Below are 19,717 nucleotides of genomic sequence, written 5' to 3'. Positions count from 1 at the left end.
TTGTTTCCTAAAGGAAGCATGGGAAGTGCTAAAGTGTCATGGGAGGTGAGTCCTGCAGCTGCCTGTTAATTGTTAGTCGTGGGAAGCTTTATGAAGAAGAACAGGCTACTGTTCTGATCAGACTGGCTGCTTTTATGGGGCTTTGACAAGTGGCCTTGCTTAATGCAGAGGCTGTTTTGGCCCACCGGACCTTATTATTCATTTTGCTAGGAGTAATAGTTGATGTTCAATAATTCACTGTTTCCCGAAGTTTATAGGACGTGACTGTGACAACCAATGAGAGACAACTGCATGTTTCTACTGCATCTGTGCTTCACAGGTAAGATGGATGAGCTGCAGTTTTCTAAAAACTCATATTCCTCACACGAACAAAAATACCTGCAAAGATGTGTCTACAAAGCCCAATTGACTAACACTTCAGTGACCATGAAATAGAAATCTTCCCAATCCAGATGCTAATTACTTTATATTGAACAAGCTTTAGCCCCAGAGAATCCATTCCTTCTCCATGATATACACACACATACAGATACACACACACACACACACACACACACACATACACACACACACACACACACACACACACACATACACACACACATATACATATCAGACCTAGCATACTATATAGCTAATAGATAAAAACTTTTGTATTCTAATAACTTAGCAGACAACTAGTTGCCACTAATGAGATGGCAAGACTGTCATCAGACAGCATCTTAGACATGCTGAAAAGCTTCCCACATCTTGCTGTAATGGGCTTTCTGCTGTACCCAACAGTGTATTTTGAACTTATCTTGATTTCTTCATATAGTAAAACTATAAAACTTCTCAAAATTGCTTTATTACCAGCAAAGACTAGGAGAGTGTGTGTAGTAGAGACTCAGTAACTCACTACTAAATAAATTAATAGCATACAGTATAAAAAGAATAAACCAACAAAAATACACCATCCAAACCAAAATAGCTGCCTTTACCCTAATAGTGTCCCTGCTTTGGGTGGGTGTGATGAAAGCAAAGTAATTGGTAATCTGATAACAACAAACTGTGACTTACTAAATTCCAATGGAAGTCATACCAATATTTGTATGGCTAAATACTATCATCACATAACACAGAGAAGGATTCTAAGTAGCCTCAATGTGGGGTGGTTATATAACACAATAGGATTATAAATTATAAATTAGCATATTATATCATCAATTCAGTTCCAGGATTTATGCAAGTATGTAGTTTTGTTCCAGTATCTAGTTTTCCTTTCAATTTGGTATGATAATAACAAGTAAAATATTTACCCAATTATAAAATCAAGGCAATAACAAAAATAATTTTACTATAATTTCAGCATGGATAGTCTGATCATTAAAACCAATTGATAAACTTAAATCTAGAATAATTGGTATTAGAACAGGCTGCTTAAAACAGTTAAAGTACTAGCTATAAGTCCGTCGTGTGACTATTCAGCAAAATGCATTTGAAAAGCAATTGTTTTGAGAAGTATGGTCTTCAAACAACAGATTTTAAATTGGATCGGGATTTTTAAATTACTTTTCTGTATTTCATTTTGTATCTGTCTAGTCACAACAGTTTTTAGAAAACCTATTCATTAAGGCTAATTGGATGATATTATGAGTCACTTTCGACATCAGAATTAGACTCCAAGTGTCCTTCCTCACCTACGATAAAAAGACGGGCCATCTGCTGAGGGGCTACGGTTACACTTGGCCTTCAGGAGGGCTTGGCATGTTCTGTTAGCACTCTTTTAGATTATAAACCGAAAAACAAGTTTACCTTGATCTTTCACGTTAAGTCCAGAGTATCTTGGGAAAAATAAATTAGGCAGAAATGCTAACCTGTGACGTTTCCATCTAAAGGAGGCAGACATCAACAGCGCTTCGCGTTCAGTTATGATAAAACATCAGAAGTAACAGGGACTCCACTCTTGAAGCCTGTCCTTGGAGAAATATGGCTAACAATGCATCTCTTGAGCAGGACCCAAATCACTGCTCGGCCATCAACAACAGCATCCCCTTGATACAGGGCAAGCTCCCGACTCTAACCGTATCTGGAAAGATCCGAGTGACCGTGACTTTCTTCCTTTTCCTACTCTCTACTGCCTTCAATGCTTCCTTCTTGTTGAAGCTGCAGAAGTGGACTCAGAAGAGGAAGAAAGGAAAAAAGCTCTCAAGGATGAAGGTGCTTTTAAAGCATTTGACCTTAGCCAACCTGCTGGAGACTCTGATCGTCATGCCACTGGATGGGATGTGGAATATTACTGTTCAGTGGTATGCTGGGGAGTTCCTCTGCAAAGTTCTCAGCTATCTGAAGCTCTTCTCTATGTATGCCCCAGCTTTCATGATGGTGGTGATTAGCCTGGACCGCTCCCTGGCCATCACTCAGCCCCTTGCTGTACAAAGCAACAGCAAGCTTGAACAGTCTATGATCAGCCTGGCCTGGATTCTCAGCATTGTCTTTGCAGGACCACAGGTAAACCATTACTCCTGAATTTGTGTGAACATGGTGACTTCCTATCTAATCTAGAGTCCAGGCAGCACCTACTGTAGGCTCTTTAAGAACTGGGTCTCTGAAAGTCAGCAGTAGCCTTTAACCCTGACTACTTTGTTTTCTTGGGCAAACTTCTTAATGTCCCTGAGTTTCATTTATAAAATGGGGTAAATGTCTACTTAACCTGCTTTCATGTTGATTAGGTGAATAATGTATTAAAGTGTTATCTCTATTAAAGTGTCCCCTAAAATGTCTTCTCACAACTGACTCTATCCTCTTCCCCTCCTTCTTTCTCATTCCTCCTCTGAGGAAGACTTGAAAGAGTGTTTTTGCTATGTTCCCAACGCTGTTGTCAAACTAAAAGCCTACAGTTTCAGCCTCCCCTAAGAGGGATTACAGGCATGGTCCCTTTGTCCTCCACTTCCTCTGTTTTTCCATTTGCTCTGGTTGAAATGGATTTAGTGGTTAATGGAGAGAATGCTTAAGAGCTAGGAAACTTACACAGATGAGAAATATTTAAACTTTTCCTACTTGAGATTTACCAGGTACCAACTAAGATCTCTGTCACTGCAACCAAGAAAGAATTACCTTGATTATTATGTTTGCTCTTAGCTAATTGCCCTGCAGCATCTGACTTTTGAAAAATTAGATCACTGAAGGAAACATGACCATTCTTGCAACTAATAGAGAGCCCGTCATTGACAGATGGATAAGTTGTCTTTACGCTTCATAATGCTCTGTGTGGAAAAACCAGGGTATAAGATGTCAGAACAAGTGAGACTTCTCTGAAATCCAGCAAAGGCTTGCCTGAAAAAAAAATAGAAATCTGTCTAAACATTCTAAATTGTCCACGTGTCTAACAAGCAAAATTACTATGCAGAACTCACTAAGTATTGTAAAGAGCCAAGTCAATGTTTTCTCACTGAATTGAGAGAATGGGTATCTAATGAATATGTGTCAAATGGCAGAGGCAGTGGGGACAACTGAAATGCTTTTATTTCCCTAGTGACAAACATAATGACTCCCAATGGACAACACATACTAAGAGTGAGTTTCACAGACATGTCCCTTGAAATGAGGTTATTTAGCTAAGGTTTGTATTCCTGTATTTTCCATTTGATTTTTTTTCCTTAAAGTATGAGCAATACTTATTAGTTGGTTAGTTTTCTCAAAGAAATTAAAATACAAACTGGGGTAGAGATGAGGTATCATTCTTTTTATAGAAAAAAATGCATGTAAAAAACTAATACAACTCAATATGAAAACCTCAAAAATATACAAGTATGAGAGGACAAGTTTATATACAAGTATAAGTTTAGTATGAAATGATTATGAAAGGTTTAGAAGGATGGAAAACTAAGTGAAGCCTCTTACATATTTTTCCAGGAAGACTAAAGATCATGACTGGTTTGCACAGCAAACTTGTTTGTTTGTGAAGAGAGGTTGAAAGCTATGATCAGTGAGAAACTGGATTGGTAGTTTCTCCCTTTTTTTTTTTTTTTTTGAGCTAAGAATGTACTATGTATTTGTCATAAAACAGTGATTCTGTTTGTCATGTAGAAGTGTATATGCTTGTCCTAAATTAAGTAAATATTTATAGTATCTAATAAGATACCAAGTAAATGCAAATTAAAAATTATTAGTGTGTACAATTTTTATTATTTTATGCTATTGATGTAAAAATAATGCTAGGTGTGGGGTGGGGATACATACTTCTTACCTGACCCTTGGAATACAGAGACAGGACAATCAAAATTCTAAGGCCAGCCTAGGTTATATGGAAACAATTATTCAGATCCAAGTATAGCTCCACGGCATAACTAAATAAATATAGATAAATCCAATCCTCAGCGCTGGTGAATAAAATGTAATTAATTAATTTTTAAAGATATAACACTAAAATATTTGGGTCTATAAATGAATGAAAAAAATAACTTTAATCTAGAAGGCAGAAAGGCAGTTAGCTTTCAAGGGTTCAGTATAATGAATAAATGTAACATTTAAAGTTTGTTTTAACTGTCAAATAATAATTGTGCGTATCTATATGACACAATGTGATAGTTTAATAGTTGATGCACCATATTTATAAAAATTAGATGGGGGAATTAGAACAATTATAACTTCAATCTAAAGTGACTTTTTAAGACAAAATATTTTAACAAAATATATGTAGGTTCTGAGATGAACGAGACAAAAAAATAACATTGAGTCATCTAGCAATGACAGGGCTAAATGAGTGTAGGATGACTCTGCTAACAGGACCTGAAACCCCTCACCTGTTGTCTTGCATAGTCCAGGATGGCCTCAGATTAGCTAGGTAGCAGAAGATGAACTTGAACTTGTGATCCCCCTGCCTCTGTTTCCTGTGTGTAACACCGAATCTGGTTTTTGTCATGATGGGGATCAGACTCAGAGCTGTGTACCTGCTAGCCATACTCTTTCAGTGTGCAACTTTGAAAACGTTACTTAAGCCTGGTGTGATAATATGTCCTTTTAATACCAGCATCTCGGAGGCTGAGGCAACAGGAGAGAAAACACAAGGTTACCATGGCTAGATGGCTCCAAACAGACAAATATGTAAATGCATAAGCCATGTTAAGAATGTTATAGTTTATGTAAAACAACACGCTATAACTCTTTAATTTTAATGATTAAGTTAGTATTCATTTCTGTCTCTTATTTTTTCTTCATAACAAGGTTTTTAAAGCTAGCAAGAAAAAAAACTGGAAAATGAAGATTTTTTTTTCCTTTAGGAAAGAGTTAAAGACAATGATTACATAGAAAAATTACTTGCATCTTTCAAAAATTTAGCTTGCACTCTTACTAAGTAGTCAACTTTCTCAAGGTGACCCTGATCACAAAGCTACACTACATACTGAAATCTCCTTGTGCCAGAATATGATAACTCAAGTCTTAAACTTATCATTTCTGAAAGTAAGTTAGAAGGGGAAGAAAGGAGGAAAAGGAGAAGAGGGAGACGGGATGAGATACTTAAGCAGACAAGCATCGGGAAGAGCTCTTATGACCATACATTTCCTAATTTGGGTGCGGCTGCACACCATTAAAAGTCACATTCCTTAATGAGAGTCATCTAAGACCACAATGTGCAGAGTCACAACGAATTTACAGGAAGAGTTCGTGCTCCTGGCTTACCTTGTTCATGCGGAGTATTACCAAAACAGTGTTTAAATCCTGTAGTTGACACAAGCCTGTAGGCAGGAAACATGGGACACTCCTTAGTTTTTGGAGTAAGGAAGTATGGTTAGATGATATGCAGAGACTTGCCTTGACACATGAGCTAATTTACTAAGTAAAATGCACTTCTAAACTTGACAAGCAGCTTAAATTCAATAAATACTTACCTCCCATGAGCAATAGACCAAGCATTGTTTAAGGAACAATATTAGCGTGCTAGGCTCAGTAGTTGCAATAATAAGATCATAAATAATAGTTGAAGACAAAATTATGTGAAGAATTATGCTAAATGCCTTTATATGGAATACTTCGTGAATGTTCCCAACAACGATATAAATTATGTATATTGTTCTTAGTTTTCACATGAAGAAATTGAGCCCATGAGTACTAGATGAGATGCCCAGGGTATTCTGATGAGTAGAAATTTTAATATAATACAATTAATTCTATAGGCAAGGTATAAATTACACTACTCCATTTGTTCAGATGGCTATTTACCTATCCACATCTAGGAATCCAATTACTATTGGACATAGTTAAAAAATAAGCATAAAAATTACATTCTTTTGGCATGTGCATGGAAATCTTTACCCATATGATATAGAAATAAATATATAAAGAAGACATACATTTAGTGCTGTGTGTGTGTCTGTCTGTGTGTGTGTGTGTCTGTGTGTGTGTGTGTGTGTGTGTGTGTGTCTGTGTGTGTGTCTGTGTGTGTGCAATTTCAGGGATGAGCCTGTACTTGGTACTAGATACAAACAGGAGACTCACCCCTTAGAAAGACTAATTCTCCTTCTCTCTGTTGTTAATTGTCTGTGGTTCTTTGTTTAAGAGTGGGAGCTATGAGCTCTCCCCCTTCCAAATTAATGTGTCTATTGATATCATTTTCAGGCCTTTTTTATGCATCTCTGTCGTTAAGGTATCATGGGTGTAGTGAACCTATCATTTCCAGGAGACAAACTCCCACAACAGACTTCTTGGTCCTTCTTCCCACCCCACCCCCACCCCCCGCAGGATAACATCAAAACTTTACTGACCTTTCAAACCACAAATTGCTAATTAAGCGTCAGGATTAAAATAGTCCGTACTCTGGTTAAGACTTAGCACTCAGAACCAGAGATCTAGGGTTTGGCTGTGAAAACCCTCTGCAAGCCTCGACACACGTACACCGTCCTCTTTGTTAGTACCTGCAGTTTGTCCCAGGCACTTCCCTGTACTCTAATTTCTCTGCTTAAAGAAACCCAAACATGACATGGTGGCATACCTGTAGTCTCAGCACATGAGAGACGGAAATTTAAGAGGTTAAAGGTCGCCATTGATAATACCTCTATCCAAAGCCAAACCAAAAATAGAATTCCATGTAGCTCAGGGCTCTGCACAGGTTATTGTCCCATTAAATGTCCACTCTGTAGACAATAAGCACACAGTGAGGCCTGGCACCAGACTTGATATCCTAAGGGCCAGGGATCTGTGAATGGTGCCCACAGCACTTGTAGTCAGAGCATTTAATTACTACACTCCAGCACAGTAGGCAAAGTCTAGCCCACAGGAAGGAAAACTTAAAGTTACAAATGTATATAAGGGGAAAAAGTATACAGTTTGTATTTATGGATGTATGACTATGTACTTATGGGTACAAAGAAAAGTGTGCCTCAAATGTTCATAATAACTATGATTGGGCTCCAGCTAGCGTTAGCTTCATAAGCACTAGTCCAGGGGCTTTGCAGGAAACAACTCCATCGTCATGACAATGCCACCAGAAAGAGTCTATTATGAATTCTACTATATAGCTGAAGAAACTGAAGTTTAAAAAAAAAAAAAAACACTAAAAAAACTAAAAAACTAAACCCACATTTAGGGAAATTTAAGCTGTGAGCTGTAGTTGGTTTGGTAAACTGCAGATAGAAGATCATATTCTAAGAACAAATTCATCTCTTCAATTGCCTCCAAAAACAAGAAACAGAATGTTCTGGATTATAGCAAAATGAAACAAACACTGATAAGACTGTGAGTCATGGAGAAGGGAAAAAAAAAATAAACAGAAACTGAAGACAGGATCCAAGGACAAAGGAACCGCTGAGAGAGAAGTGGGTCTCTGTGTTAATCACCGGAATGAACACAGTGCGGGGGTGGAGGAGATCAAACCAAGGCTAAAAGAAATGAAATTTACAGGTAATATTTGAATCTCCATATACCTTCCTGAACTTCTAGTGTAAAAATAATTAGTCTGTATGTATTATGATTATTACATTAAATCCATATTATCCACTTATTACATTCCCAGACGTGGACAAAATATCATATTCAAGAAGAAGTAAGTATCTTCAGTTGCTTGTGAGGAAGGGAAACCTTGGGTTCTTGATTGTGGTAAAACAGAGACTGACAGAAACAAGAATAAGAGAGAAAAATATATATTGATCTGCTTTAAAACTGCGGCTTAAATCAAGCCAAGGCAAAAAGGCCTATGAGATAACAATCAACTCCGATTATAACGTAGGGGAAAATCAACCTGGATCTTAGGATAAAAGTAGCTGACTCCTTTGGGGCTGCTGGTTTGGGGATGATGGTATGATCCTTTGCTGCCCTCTAGTGGATTAATTTAAACTTTATTGTCCGCTTGACAAAAGATCTGAAATTGAAATGTCAATGTTGTAAGTACAAATATAAGATACAAATTGTTTCTCTATTCCACAAAGAAAAAGCATTTTTCATAATCCTTTTTGTAAAAAGCACACTCCACTTCTACCCCATAACCTTCCAGAGTAAAGAAATCCAGAACGAACTGCAAAGAAAACTAAAATATCTTATTCAATGGAAAAAATATAGCATATTAGCCACCATTTGATTATATCAAAAGCATTTGTTCAAATTTACTTGCTATAGATTTTTTTAATGTGTTTCTTCTCTTCTTTGTATCTGCACAATGTTACCAAAGGATGCTTGAAAATGACAAACATTTTTTAAAATGTGCTTTATGGGTCAAAAAAAAAAAAAAAAAGAATGCATGTCTACTAGAATTTTGATTTTTGTTTTGTTTTGTTTTGTTTTTTGGGACTCGGTTTTATTTGTGTGCGGTATGCTCATGGAGGCCACAAGAGGGCACTAGATCCCCTGAAGCTACAGCTTAGGGCAGTTGTAAGCTGGGAACTTCAGCACTGTTAAGTATCCAACACTCCAACCCTGGAGTTCATTTTCGAATATGACTTACAACGTTTTCATGAATGTATTCAAGCTGGGTTTTTTTTTTTTTAATTTAAAATAAAGACATCATTTTAAAAGAGGATTTCACACTCAGAGCAAGGTTGCAAGGGCTTGACGATTTCTTGGCTACCTTTAACCTATATGTCACCAAGTATTAACATTTTCTGTGCTATTCTGTCCTACTGCTGTAAAAAGACACTGTGACCAAGGCAACTCTTTAAAAAGGAAGTGCTGGGCTGGGGCTTGCTTGCAGTTTTCGAGAGCAGGTCTATGATCTTCTCGGTGGAAAGCGCGTAGGCGTCATTCTGGAACAGGAGCTGAGAGTTTGTCTGTAGTCAGCAGGCAAAGATTTGGGGAAGGACTAGGCCTGCAGTGGGCTTTCGAAACCTCATAGTCCACCCTCAACAATGCACTTCCTCCAGCAAGACCGCATCCCTCCGTCCTTGCAAACAGTCTACCCGGGAGTAGGGTTGCAAATAGAAGCGCCTGTGAGGGCCATTCTCATGCAAACCACCACAGCTGTCGCCGCTCTTCAATGGTTGCGAGTTGTTTAAAAGTTGGGGATATGGTATTTCTTTACCAAGTGTTGACGACGAGATCTCATACACCCCCACAACAGGGGTATTAAAATGAGGAATTAGCCCCTAGAAGGTACTATCATCTAATCTATATGCCCAATTCAAATTTCATCTGTCGTCCTAATTGGTTTCCTGCTCTTGAAAAAAAAAATTGTACTTAAATAACTTTTAAATAATGTATTTTGATCGTGTTTCCCCCTCCCCCAATCCTCCCAGACCTTCCCCAATTTCTGATCTTTTTAACAAAAGGAAACACAAGGCTAAACGGTGGTTTCTATGCCATTACCGAAGTCCCTTTCCCTGGAACTGTTCCTGTCTCCTTCCATGTTTTATAAGAGTGATACTTTTGAAGACAATGGGCCATTTGCAAATTGCTCCCCACTTTAGGTTTATCTATACTATAGCTTAAGTAAGCACACTGAAGATGTAATGTTGGTTTCATCTCAATGCATTGTCTAAGGAGACAAATGATGTCAACTTGTCCTCTGATGGTAATTACATGGTTATTTCTCCATTATAAAGTTGTCTTACTCTTTATGATGAGTAAGTGTCTAGGAGGTGATACTTTGATATTTTCTCAATGTCCTATTCTCAAAATTTCACTGATTATTTTTTGCCAATTATTGATGATTTTTGCTGAAGCCGGTATTACAGTGATTGGCAAACAACTCCACTGTATTTATTCCCTTTACTTTATAAGCATCCTATATTAAAGAAAAGCTTTTAGTTATGCCCATTTTTGTTTTGTATAATTTACATCCACGTGGGTTCATGGATTCTTGCTTTGTTTGATAGTTTATCACTACTTTTTGTTTGTTGGTTTTTAAACAGAGTCTTGCTGTGTGGCTGTGGCTGGCTTGGAACATATGAATCCTGAGGTCTGCTTGCTGGAATTGGAGGACTGTGCCACCAAGTCCTGTTTTTTATCATTACTTTTGATTAGTTTCTTTCTTGTTGTTTGATTATTAAACTGTCTCGGATTTCTCCAGCTGGATTTTAGTCTCTCCTTCACACCCAAGTCTTCTCTAGACAGTTCTGGACACTTGCAAGGCCATCTGAAGAACATACTGTATTTTGTCTGCCTCAGGCTTTGGTCCATCCACTCCAGCAAGCACTAGATTCTTTTGGTAAAAGAAGGAATTTGGAAACCAAGCTTCAACCCGCCCTCTAGTGCAGAACTGAAATAAATATAAACATATAAATACACAGACACAGTCACAAATAGGCTCTTACCTACTCTTACTGCTGTATAGTCTCCCATCATTCACTCAGCCACTGTTCTGTAAAAGGTCATGTCGATTATTCTGACACTTCTTGGTTCCCAATAACGCGCCATCAGCGAAGGATCTCCTGCACAATTCTTTCCACGTAATGGTTTTATGGACGTATGTTGAAAGTAAATCTCTGGGTATAGGATTGATGATGAATAAATGCTGTCTTAGAATTGTCCAGAGGAATAGAATCAATAAAATGTATCTAGAACTCTAAGAGAGGATTCTTAGACCGGCTTATGTGGGGCTCTTTTTGACCACCGCAGCCAGAAGAGTAATGATCTACCAGAGAGAAGAAAGTAGCTCTCTCTGTTCTGTATAACTCATTAGCTGATTCAAACTTCACGAGTCTGATCCCCGACTGGAAGAGTAAAAAAACAGAGCAGAACTTGGCGAAAATGTTTCTGGTGATTTACCATGGGGAAATTGGATTACCTCTTCACAATGGTGGTAAGCAAGATTATGTCTGGAGTGTAGGAGATCCCTTAGGGTGTCTCTTAGTACTACCATGTCCTGTGATTAAAGTCAATGGGAAACTACAACAGCCTAATCCAAGCAGGATGACAAAGGACGAAGACCCATCAGGAATGAAGGTATGGGTCAATCCTCCAGGAAAAGAGCCAAGACCTGCTGAGGTGCTGGCTGAAGGTGAAGGAAATACAGAATGGGTAGTAGAGGAAGGTAGTTATAAATACCAATTAAGGCCACGTAACCAGTTGCAGAAACGAGGATTATAAAGTAATATGAAGGCCCCATTGTAAATTTACAAATGCGTTTGAGATTGTACGAGGGATAGTTATATCATGTTAGGCGTATTCACAACCTTGTTATTGTTTCATGTGAACATGAGATATTATTTGTGTCAAGTTGACAAGGGGTGGATTGTAGTGGCTATTTCTGGTTGTCAACTTGACTATATTTGGAATGAACTACAATCCAGAATTGGAAGGCTCACCAGTGACCCTTATCTGGAGGCTTGGAGATCCTTATCTGGATCTTGGTTTGGAGATCTTGAGCCATAGTGGCTATGGATTCCAGAAGATTGAATCTCCAAGTTTAAGGAACACACCTTTAATCTGGGCTACACCTTTCATGTTGACTCGATCCCATGTACAGAATGATCCCATCGAAAGTCCTCAGAATGTATATGTGAGCTTTTTCATAGAGATGGGTTCTACGGATTGACATGTGACATCTTCCATAAGGATGCATTCTAATAAATTGGCAAGCTGAGGATAAGGGTCTCAGGGAGGATTTACTCTGGTCCCAACCACACAGAAAGTACAAAGGCGCCAGGCTATTAACCACACCTACTCCACGCCTTCTGGGTGGAAATAGGCTATCTACGTTTATCCACTTGGACAGCCCCATGTGTTTAACATTCCTGGCTCCCCTTGGTGCTTATCTGTGGAGCAGAAGGACCTCTGTACCTCCCACAGGCTTACCCGATCAGAGGTTAGACAATCCCACGACCTTGATCTGCAGACAGAAGCCTGGGAAAGCCAGAAACTGGAAGATTCACAGCAACAGAGACCAAGGAAACCCCACCAGTTTGAGGCGGGAGGGCTGGAAGCCAGGTGGATAGTTGCCACTGTAGAAGCAAACGTAAAAGCTGAGCAGTCGGGATCCTGCTGTCTGAGGCAATAACGACAGCGAGAACATGCGAGCACTCTGGAAATGTGGAGGAACGCAGGCCCAACATTCCCTCTTTCCACACGCGGCTCTAAGAGCGCCTTAAGCCGTAAGGCAGTACTATCCGCATTCAGAATGGATCTTCATCCCTCAGTTGGCTGAGCCACCAATCATCTCTTGGATGCGCCTTCACAGACACGTACAGAAATATGTTTTTCCAGCTTTCTAGGCATTTCCCAATCCAGTCAGGTTGACAACCAAAATTATCCATTGCATTCGTAAGCGTTAGTTACTGTCAAGTGGTTAGTTAATATATTCCATTATGGTGGAACCAATTTACATCCCTGCTAGCCGCACATAGAGATGTTGGTTTGCACAGCATCGTGCCAAAAACACCCTGCTGCACGTTTTCATTGTTGCCAGTCCCTTTAGTGAAAATACCATTCTTTTTTATGTAACTAATTGACATGTTACTGTGTGGATAGGGGGAAGGAAAGAGCTTTCTCTCCACTCTTTTCTTCGTAGAAGAAAGGATGCAGTCAAAAGACTCCGGGCAATGTATAAAGAAACATTCGTTTGAAAAAGAAAAGCAAGTAAGCACTCCAATGGCTTTTCAGTGAGCTCTCTCAGAGGAGTTAGCTGCTCAGTGAGGCCTGTGCCCTGGTCTTCAAAGAAGCTTTATGAATCCGGGGTGGGCGGTGTATTTGTGCGTAAGGTGACTTCTCTTCCCTCCCAAGTTATGATGGAACAGATCTCTCTTTGGAGCATTTCTCCCCACGACCCTCTAGAAAATAGCGTAGGAGAGACAAAGTGGAAAGATCATGGAATTGAGCAGAGGTCTTTCGAGGATGAGAGCTGTTCTTTAGTGGACACGTGTGGGAAACTTCCCAGGGGCCTCCGTTTTTTTGATACAGTGGCAGAGGCCTATCTGCAGCCTCAAGGATGTTTAAACACAGAGGTGCTCTCTAAGCCCAGGAGATACCGCTAACCAAGAAACAACTTTAGTTCTCTGGGTTCCCTCAGAGCTAATTCCTTTCTGAGACTGTCTAAGGCGATGTTCGTGACTGATTACATGGCTGTCAACCAGTTAAAACTCTTTGTTTTTAGATTTGAAGCTTTATATTGAAATCTGCTGCCCAGGTTTTATAATAACTTTCCAAGCCATAAAAAAACAAGAGTGGGGGGGGGTCCCTTCCACCAGGCCCCTCTCCCAACGCCTCTGCTCATGTCTACCTTCTGATCAATATTATCAGAATAGAAACCCCAAGAGCATTTCCGTGTTCTGACCATTCTAAAATGTATAACTGTGGATCAGGTGTGGTGGCATACACCTGTGATCCCAGTACTCAGGAGCAGAGGCAGGTGGAGCTCTGTGAGTTTGAGGCCAGCTTGGTCTACAAAGCAAAACCAGAACAGCCAGAGCTCTGTTGCACCAAGAAACCCTGTCCTGAAAAACAATAAATAAATAAATAAATAAATAAATAAATAAATAAATAAATAAATATTACCTTGCTGGGCCTTTCAATATCTAAAACAAATGTAATGTGTATTTTATGGATATATTCTAGAAGGCCCAGTTTTAAACACTATGGCTATGAAATGAACAAAAAATCATTTTCGAAAAGGTTTCTCAGTATAAGCACAGGGGAGCTGAAACCCCAAGTGAGGTTCAAGTCCTCGAGTGATCACTGTTCTTCAGGGCTGAAATAATTCCACCAATTACAAAACCCTATGGGGCGGTTCAAACAAAGGCACAGTTCAAGGAAATCTCCCTTACAAATTTCAATACAATGCTCAGAACGCTGTGCCAAGGAATTCAGAAGTTGCTCTAGGTTTGAAAGCCAGAAGAAAGAAGGAAGAAGCAACTTTCAACACTTTCAGGCAAAGACACATAACTTTGTCTTGTTTGTTCCCGCAGTTATATATCTTCAGGATGATCTACCTAGCAGACGGCTCTGGGCCCACAGTCTTCTCGCAATGTGTGACCCACTGCAGCTTTCCACAGTGGTGGCATCAGGCCTTCTACAACTTTTTCACCTTCGGCTGCCTCTTCATCATCCCCCTCCTCATCATGCTAATCTGCAATGCCAAAATCATCTTTGCTCTCACGCGAGTCCTTCATCAAGACCCACGCAGTACGGTATTCCTTAGATCTAAGAATCACTGTAGACAAACGGAATTTAAACAGTAACACTTACACAGAGTGGTCGTGCTTTATAGACGGTGGCAAACAGCTCACAAAGGTTAGGTCATTTGATAACTCACAATCACCCCCTTGAAATAATATTTTTACTATATACTATAGATGAGATCCTTTACTGACACCTCATGGTCTCATTTTTCACCGTGGAATAAAGGTCACATAAGATCTCAAAAGTCCCCACACGTCCTTGAAGATTTATGCACAGTTAAGAGTTGGGGGTACGGGGAGACGTTTTCGACAGTGGTGTAGCCACTTCATAAGGTGCCACTGCTCCTACAAGCAACTGTACCGACTGGTTTTGTGTCAACTCGACACAAGCTAGAGTCATCAGAGAGAAAGAAGCCTTGGTGGAGGAAATCCTTCCATGAGATCCAGCTGTAAGGCATTTTTTCAACTAGTGATCAATGGGGGAGGGGCCAGCCCATTGTGGTGGCGCCACCCCTGGGCTGGGGGCCCTGGGTTCTGTAAGAAAGCAGACTAAGCAAACTACAGGAAGCAGGCCAGTAAGCAGCACCCCTCCATGGCCAGAAGCATCGGCTCCTGCCTCCAGGTTCCTGTACTACTTGAGTTCCTAACCTGGCTTCCCTTTGGTAAAGAGCAGTGATGTAGAAATATAAGCTGAATAAATCCTTTCTTCTTCAACTTAATTTTTGGTCATGGTATTTCATTGCAGCAATGGAAACCCTTACTAAGATTAAACCCTTAAATTCATTAGGTCCTTTGGCACAGCCACATCCCCTAGAGTCATGAAGCCAGCACAGATGCTCGTCAGAGTTCTAGCAAGGCTGAGTCGAATTCCGAATTCGCTGTCTTCCTATCTCTAACTTTTTGGGTTTTGGTCTCTTGGGGACTTTCTGCATTCATTTTATGTCTTTTCATGAGGAAATTATGCCTTGAGTATTTTTGAGAAAATCCTAAAATTAACTTTATCTGGCTACTCTTTGGGAGGCTTCCTTACTCCCTGGAGATCATTAAGCACAGATAAGCACATAGCTGGATCATGCCATTACTATGGGAACCTTCTTGAGGTATTTGCTCCTGAGCAAACTCAAACTGTATAATTGGTGCAGGGTTAACAGAGACAATTGGCAGACTCTGACTGGCCAGGAGAAAAGGGTACAGATTCAAGGCCTTTTTTAAATGATAGGCTTAGAACACTCTAAAATGTGGTTTGAAGATAGGGGGTCATACAGGGTACACTCCTGGGAGAATAAAACTCAGTAAATAAGATAGATTGACAAGAATAAACTCTTCCTATTTTATAGCATAAATGATGAAACATACAGTTTAAAAAGTTAGGTATTAGTATTTGCTAGTCTTAAAAAGATCAGTTGAGATATTTTCTGTTCGTCTGGAGGACTATAAAACTGCAAACGTGCAGGGCGTGGTGGTACACGCCTTTAATCCCAGCACTCGGGAGGCAGAGGCAGGTGGATTTCTGAGTTCGAGGCCAGCCTGGTCTACAAAGTGAGTTCTAGGACAGCCAGGGCTACACAGAGAAACCCTGTCTCGAAAAAACAAAACAAAACAAAACAAAAACAAAAACAAAACTGCAAATGCTTCCAGCCTAAAATCAGGCTGTCATATAATAAGAGTGTTGGCTTTGGTAGAGACATTCTTTAGATTCTTTACATCAGAGTTATAAAGCTAATAATAAGAATAAAGTCTGTTCTATTTGTATTTTATAATTGTGACTGAACTTGTAACCCAGGACATGTAATGGAAAACAAACAAACATATAATCTGTACCACTTGGATAATGATTAGTCTGTCTTTATTCTGTCACAGTCCTGTAAATAAAGAAGCACCTGGGGGCTAGTCTGTCAGAACTGCAGGATTCACCTCACCATGGAAACTGACTCACTCCCATCCCTTGGCTGACTCCTTATCACCTCTGCAGGTCCTTGTCAGCAAGGATCTCCATGAGGTCCCCCAGAAAGACCCACCCCCCACCCCCCCACCCCCTGGTAATCAGGTAGTCATTCAAAAAGTGCAGGGAGGCGGGAAGGGAAGGCATAAAAGTACAAATGGGACTGATCAGGAGGAAGAGGGAAGAGAGGGAAGGGAGCAAGAGAGCTATGGAGGAGAGGGTGAATATACACACATACACACACACATACACACACACATACACACACACATATACACACATACACATCACTGTGTTGAACTCACTGTTGTGTACAATTAATATATGCAAATTAAATGGATAATTACTCTATGAAAACTAAGGATAAGTAGTGAAGATATACTCCTACTGGAGTAATACACTGGACATCTGATGTCTAGAATATAGCAACCAAGTTCATATTTGAATTGTATGAATATCTCTGTTTTTCAAATCTTCTTTGGTTTAATAAAAATTTAAAGACTACTCTACTCTTCATTCTTTCCTAGAGGAGAACGTAGTATGAAAACATAGTTACTTGCTGAGACAGCTTTATTACATAGCCCAGGCTAGCCTCCTGCCTTTGCTTCCCTTGCTGAGACAGCTTTATTACATAGCCCAGGCTAGCCTCCTGCCTTTGCTTCCCTTGCTGAGACAGCTTTATTACATAGCCCAGGCTAGCCTCCTGTCTTTGCTTCCTTGGTAGGAGTATTACAGATGAACACTACCACTCCCGGTTGGGTTAGGGGAGAAATATTTTTAACCAAATCATCAATATTGGAATCATTTTTCTTATAATCGATGGGTAGAATTAATGAATCTTCCTTTTTTTTTTATCATTTCAGTTTTTTGAGAAAGCTGACTAAACATGTACTCTTTCTCTCTATTTAACAGAACTACAGCTGAATCAGTCCAAGAATAATATCCCAAGAGCTCGGCTGAGAACGCTAAAGATGACAGTCGCATTCGCTACCTCCTTTGTCGTCTGCTGGACTCCCTACTATGTCCTAGGCATTTGGTACTGGTTTGATCCAGAAATGTTGAACAGGGTGTCAGAGCCAGTGAATCACTTTTTCTTTCTCTTTGCTTTCCTAAACCCGTGCTTCGACCCACTCATATATGGGTATTTCTCTTTGTAGTTGGGAGACTACACAAGAACTCAGATAGAAATAAGGTAACTAATTGCACCAATTGAGAATAAACTCAAAGCTTTTGACACACTTATATACAAGGCAGGGTTTAAGGTTAGATTATCAACCTTGTTTTTGTACAGAGTTTGTTGTTAGAGCTTCAGAAGACCTTCAAAAACAAAAACAAAAAACAAAAAAACCCGAAATGTGTCCTTACTCATAAGCTTCTAAACTAACCTCAGCCTTGTCGGATATTTTGCTGTATATGATTTAGGATTCTTTACTTCCTCCTTAGATCATAATATATAAATACTTAAAATGACTACGTCCTAAGGTAAACAGTACCAAAAACAAAGGCTGGGAAAACACAACATATTCATAACATCAGCACAGTTTGGGGAATTTTTTTTTTTTCTCAAAGGGGGCTCAGCATCAATAACAGTCTGGCTCTATCCTAACACCTACAGGTCATCAGCAAAAACAGATGCTATCCCAAGACCTAAAGCCCAGAGACAGAAGTATCACTGTCCATAGGTTAGCAGGAAAAACAGGTTGATGTTGTCCCAACACCTAAGGCACAGAGACGGTAGAATCAGTCACTGTCCACAGGTCAGGAGCGATGACAGGCTGATGCTATCACAGCCTAGAGCGCATACAGAGCAGAATTACTGTCCAGAAGTCAATTCTTAACCGCAATGATTAAAGCACTTAGTTTTCTCTTTTACTTTAAAAGCTTTTTTGATTCTGATTCAGCAACAAATCCCACCAGCCTGGCAAGATTATTTACATGATAATACAAATCAGTCCCATTTACATGCTACAGATTGTGACACATCCCTACATAGTGGAGGAATTTAAAGGGATAGATATTTTCCCCCATAGACTGTTAGACTATTCCTTAGAATATTTCATACTGTACAGTATATAGGGTTTATGTTAGCTGACAGTCATGAGTAGTGTTTTAATATAATTAAGAAAATGCAGATAGGAGTTATCTTGTAAGAATAATATACAATCCACTTTAACAACATGGTGGAACTTTTGTCTATCACCTTAACCTACGGAATCATTTTCCACAAATAAATAAGGAAAGTTAATTTAAAAAAAAACATCAAGCAAATATACAAACAGAAAGAGGAGGTTTGATGTATTAAGGGAACTCAAGGCAGGAGAGCATAGAATTTCCCCTACACAGACCAAATACAATAGCAGAGAATATTAGAGAGGAGCGAAGTAAAACTCTACGTGTGAAAAAAACAACTACCGCTGAAAAAGAACGCAGTCCTGAAAAGTATGTCTGCAGAGTATCACGTGCTTTGTTCAACTCGTGAAAAACGGGAGGAGGTGAAAATTAGACTACAACACCCACTCACTCGGGAAAGTATGTGAACTCACATTCAATAATTACTAATAGACATTGATGTGAACTACGAAATGCCATACAGAACGTGAAAGTAATTTGTAAATACATCAAGCTATGTATGCGCGACTATAGAAGGCAAACTGCTCACCAATGGCAAGTCCCTTCTCTTCCCTTTCTTTTTTCTACTTTGGGTTTTGCAGCGTTGTTGGATATTGTTTCTTTTTTTTTTTTTCAGATTTCACCTTATTTTCCATTATTCTCTCCTTTTTATCTTCTGTGTTATTCATACTTTCAATTAAACAATCACTGGTAGAGTTCTGTTAGCATTTTCTCTAAGCTCCGCCCCACAGTTACCTGGCAACAGACAGGTATGCCTGACTCACTGTAAAAGGGGCTGCTTGACCCTCCTCTCTCTTGCCTTCTTGCTCTTGCTCTGCCCTCTTGCCCCTCCCCCCTCTCCTCATTCCCCTCCCCCTCTCTCCACATGCTCATGCCCCCACCCCCACCCAACTACCCTCCTCATGTCCTGAGTAAACTATTCTATACCCTCATGTGCTCCCTCAGGGGGAAGGGATGCCTCATCATGGGCCCTTGGAGTTACCCCCTTCCCACATACCTGACTACACATCCACCAAACATATTTCTTCTCTCCTTATCTTTTTACAAAACACAAGTTCTATCCTTCAATTGAGTGGAATTTGAAGTTTCCCCTGTGCTGAAAGAAATGCTCCAAGTTTACACGTGA

The 19,717-nt window shown here is 39.7% G+C and overlaps 1 protein-coding gene across 4 annotated transcripts; it reads left to right on the top strand.

Moving 5' to 3' along the window:
- The first annotated feature begins 1,892 nt into the window (after positions 1-1,892).
- On the top strand, positions 1,893-19,040 carry Gnrhr (gonadotropin releasing hormone receptor). Of its 4 annotated transcripts, none has more exons than NM_010323.2 (3): positions 1,893-2,490; positions 14,307-14,523; positions 17,374-19,040. In NM_010323.2, the coding sequence occupies exons 1-3, from the start codon at positions 1,969-1,971 to the stop codon at positions 17,616-17,618; spliced, it is 984 nt and encodes a 327-aa protein (NP_034453.1). In that variant the 5' UTR covers positions 1,893-1,968; the 3' UTR covers positions 17,619-19,040. The 4 variants fall into 4 exon arrangements, with proteins under 4 accessions (NP_034453.1, NP_001297580.1, NP_001297582.1 ...); XM_017320667.1 differs by having other exon boundaries at positions 1,969-2,489; positions 14,431-14,523; positions 17,374-17,484; NM_001310651.1 differs by lacking the exon at positions 14,307-14,523.
- The last annotated feature ends 677 nt before the right edge of the window (positions 19,041-19,717 follow it).

Source organism: Mus musculus, chromosome 5 (genome assembly GCF_000001635.26).
Source record: "Mus musculus strain C57BL/6J chromosome 5, GRCm38.p6 C57BL/6J".
Taxonomy (NCBI): domain Eukaryota; kingdom Metazoa; phylum Chordata; class Mammalia; order Rodentia; family Muridae; genus Mus; species Mus musculus.
This window is presented reverse-complemented; position numbering and strand designations above follow the sequence as displayed.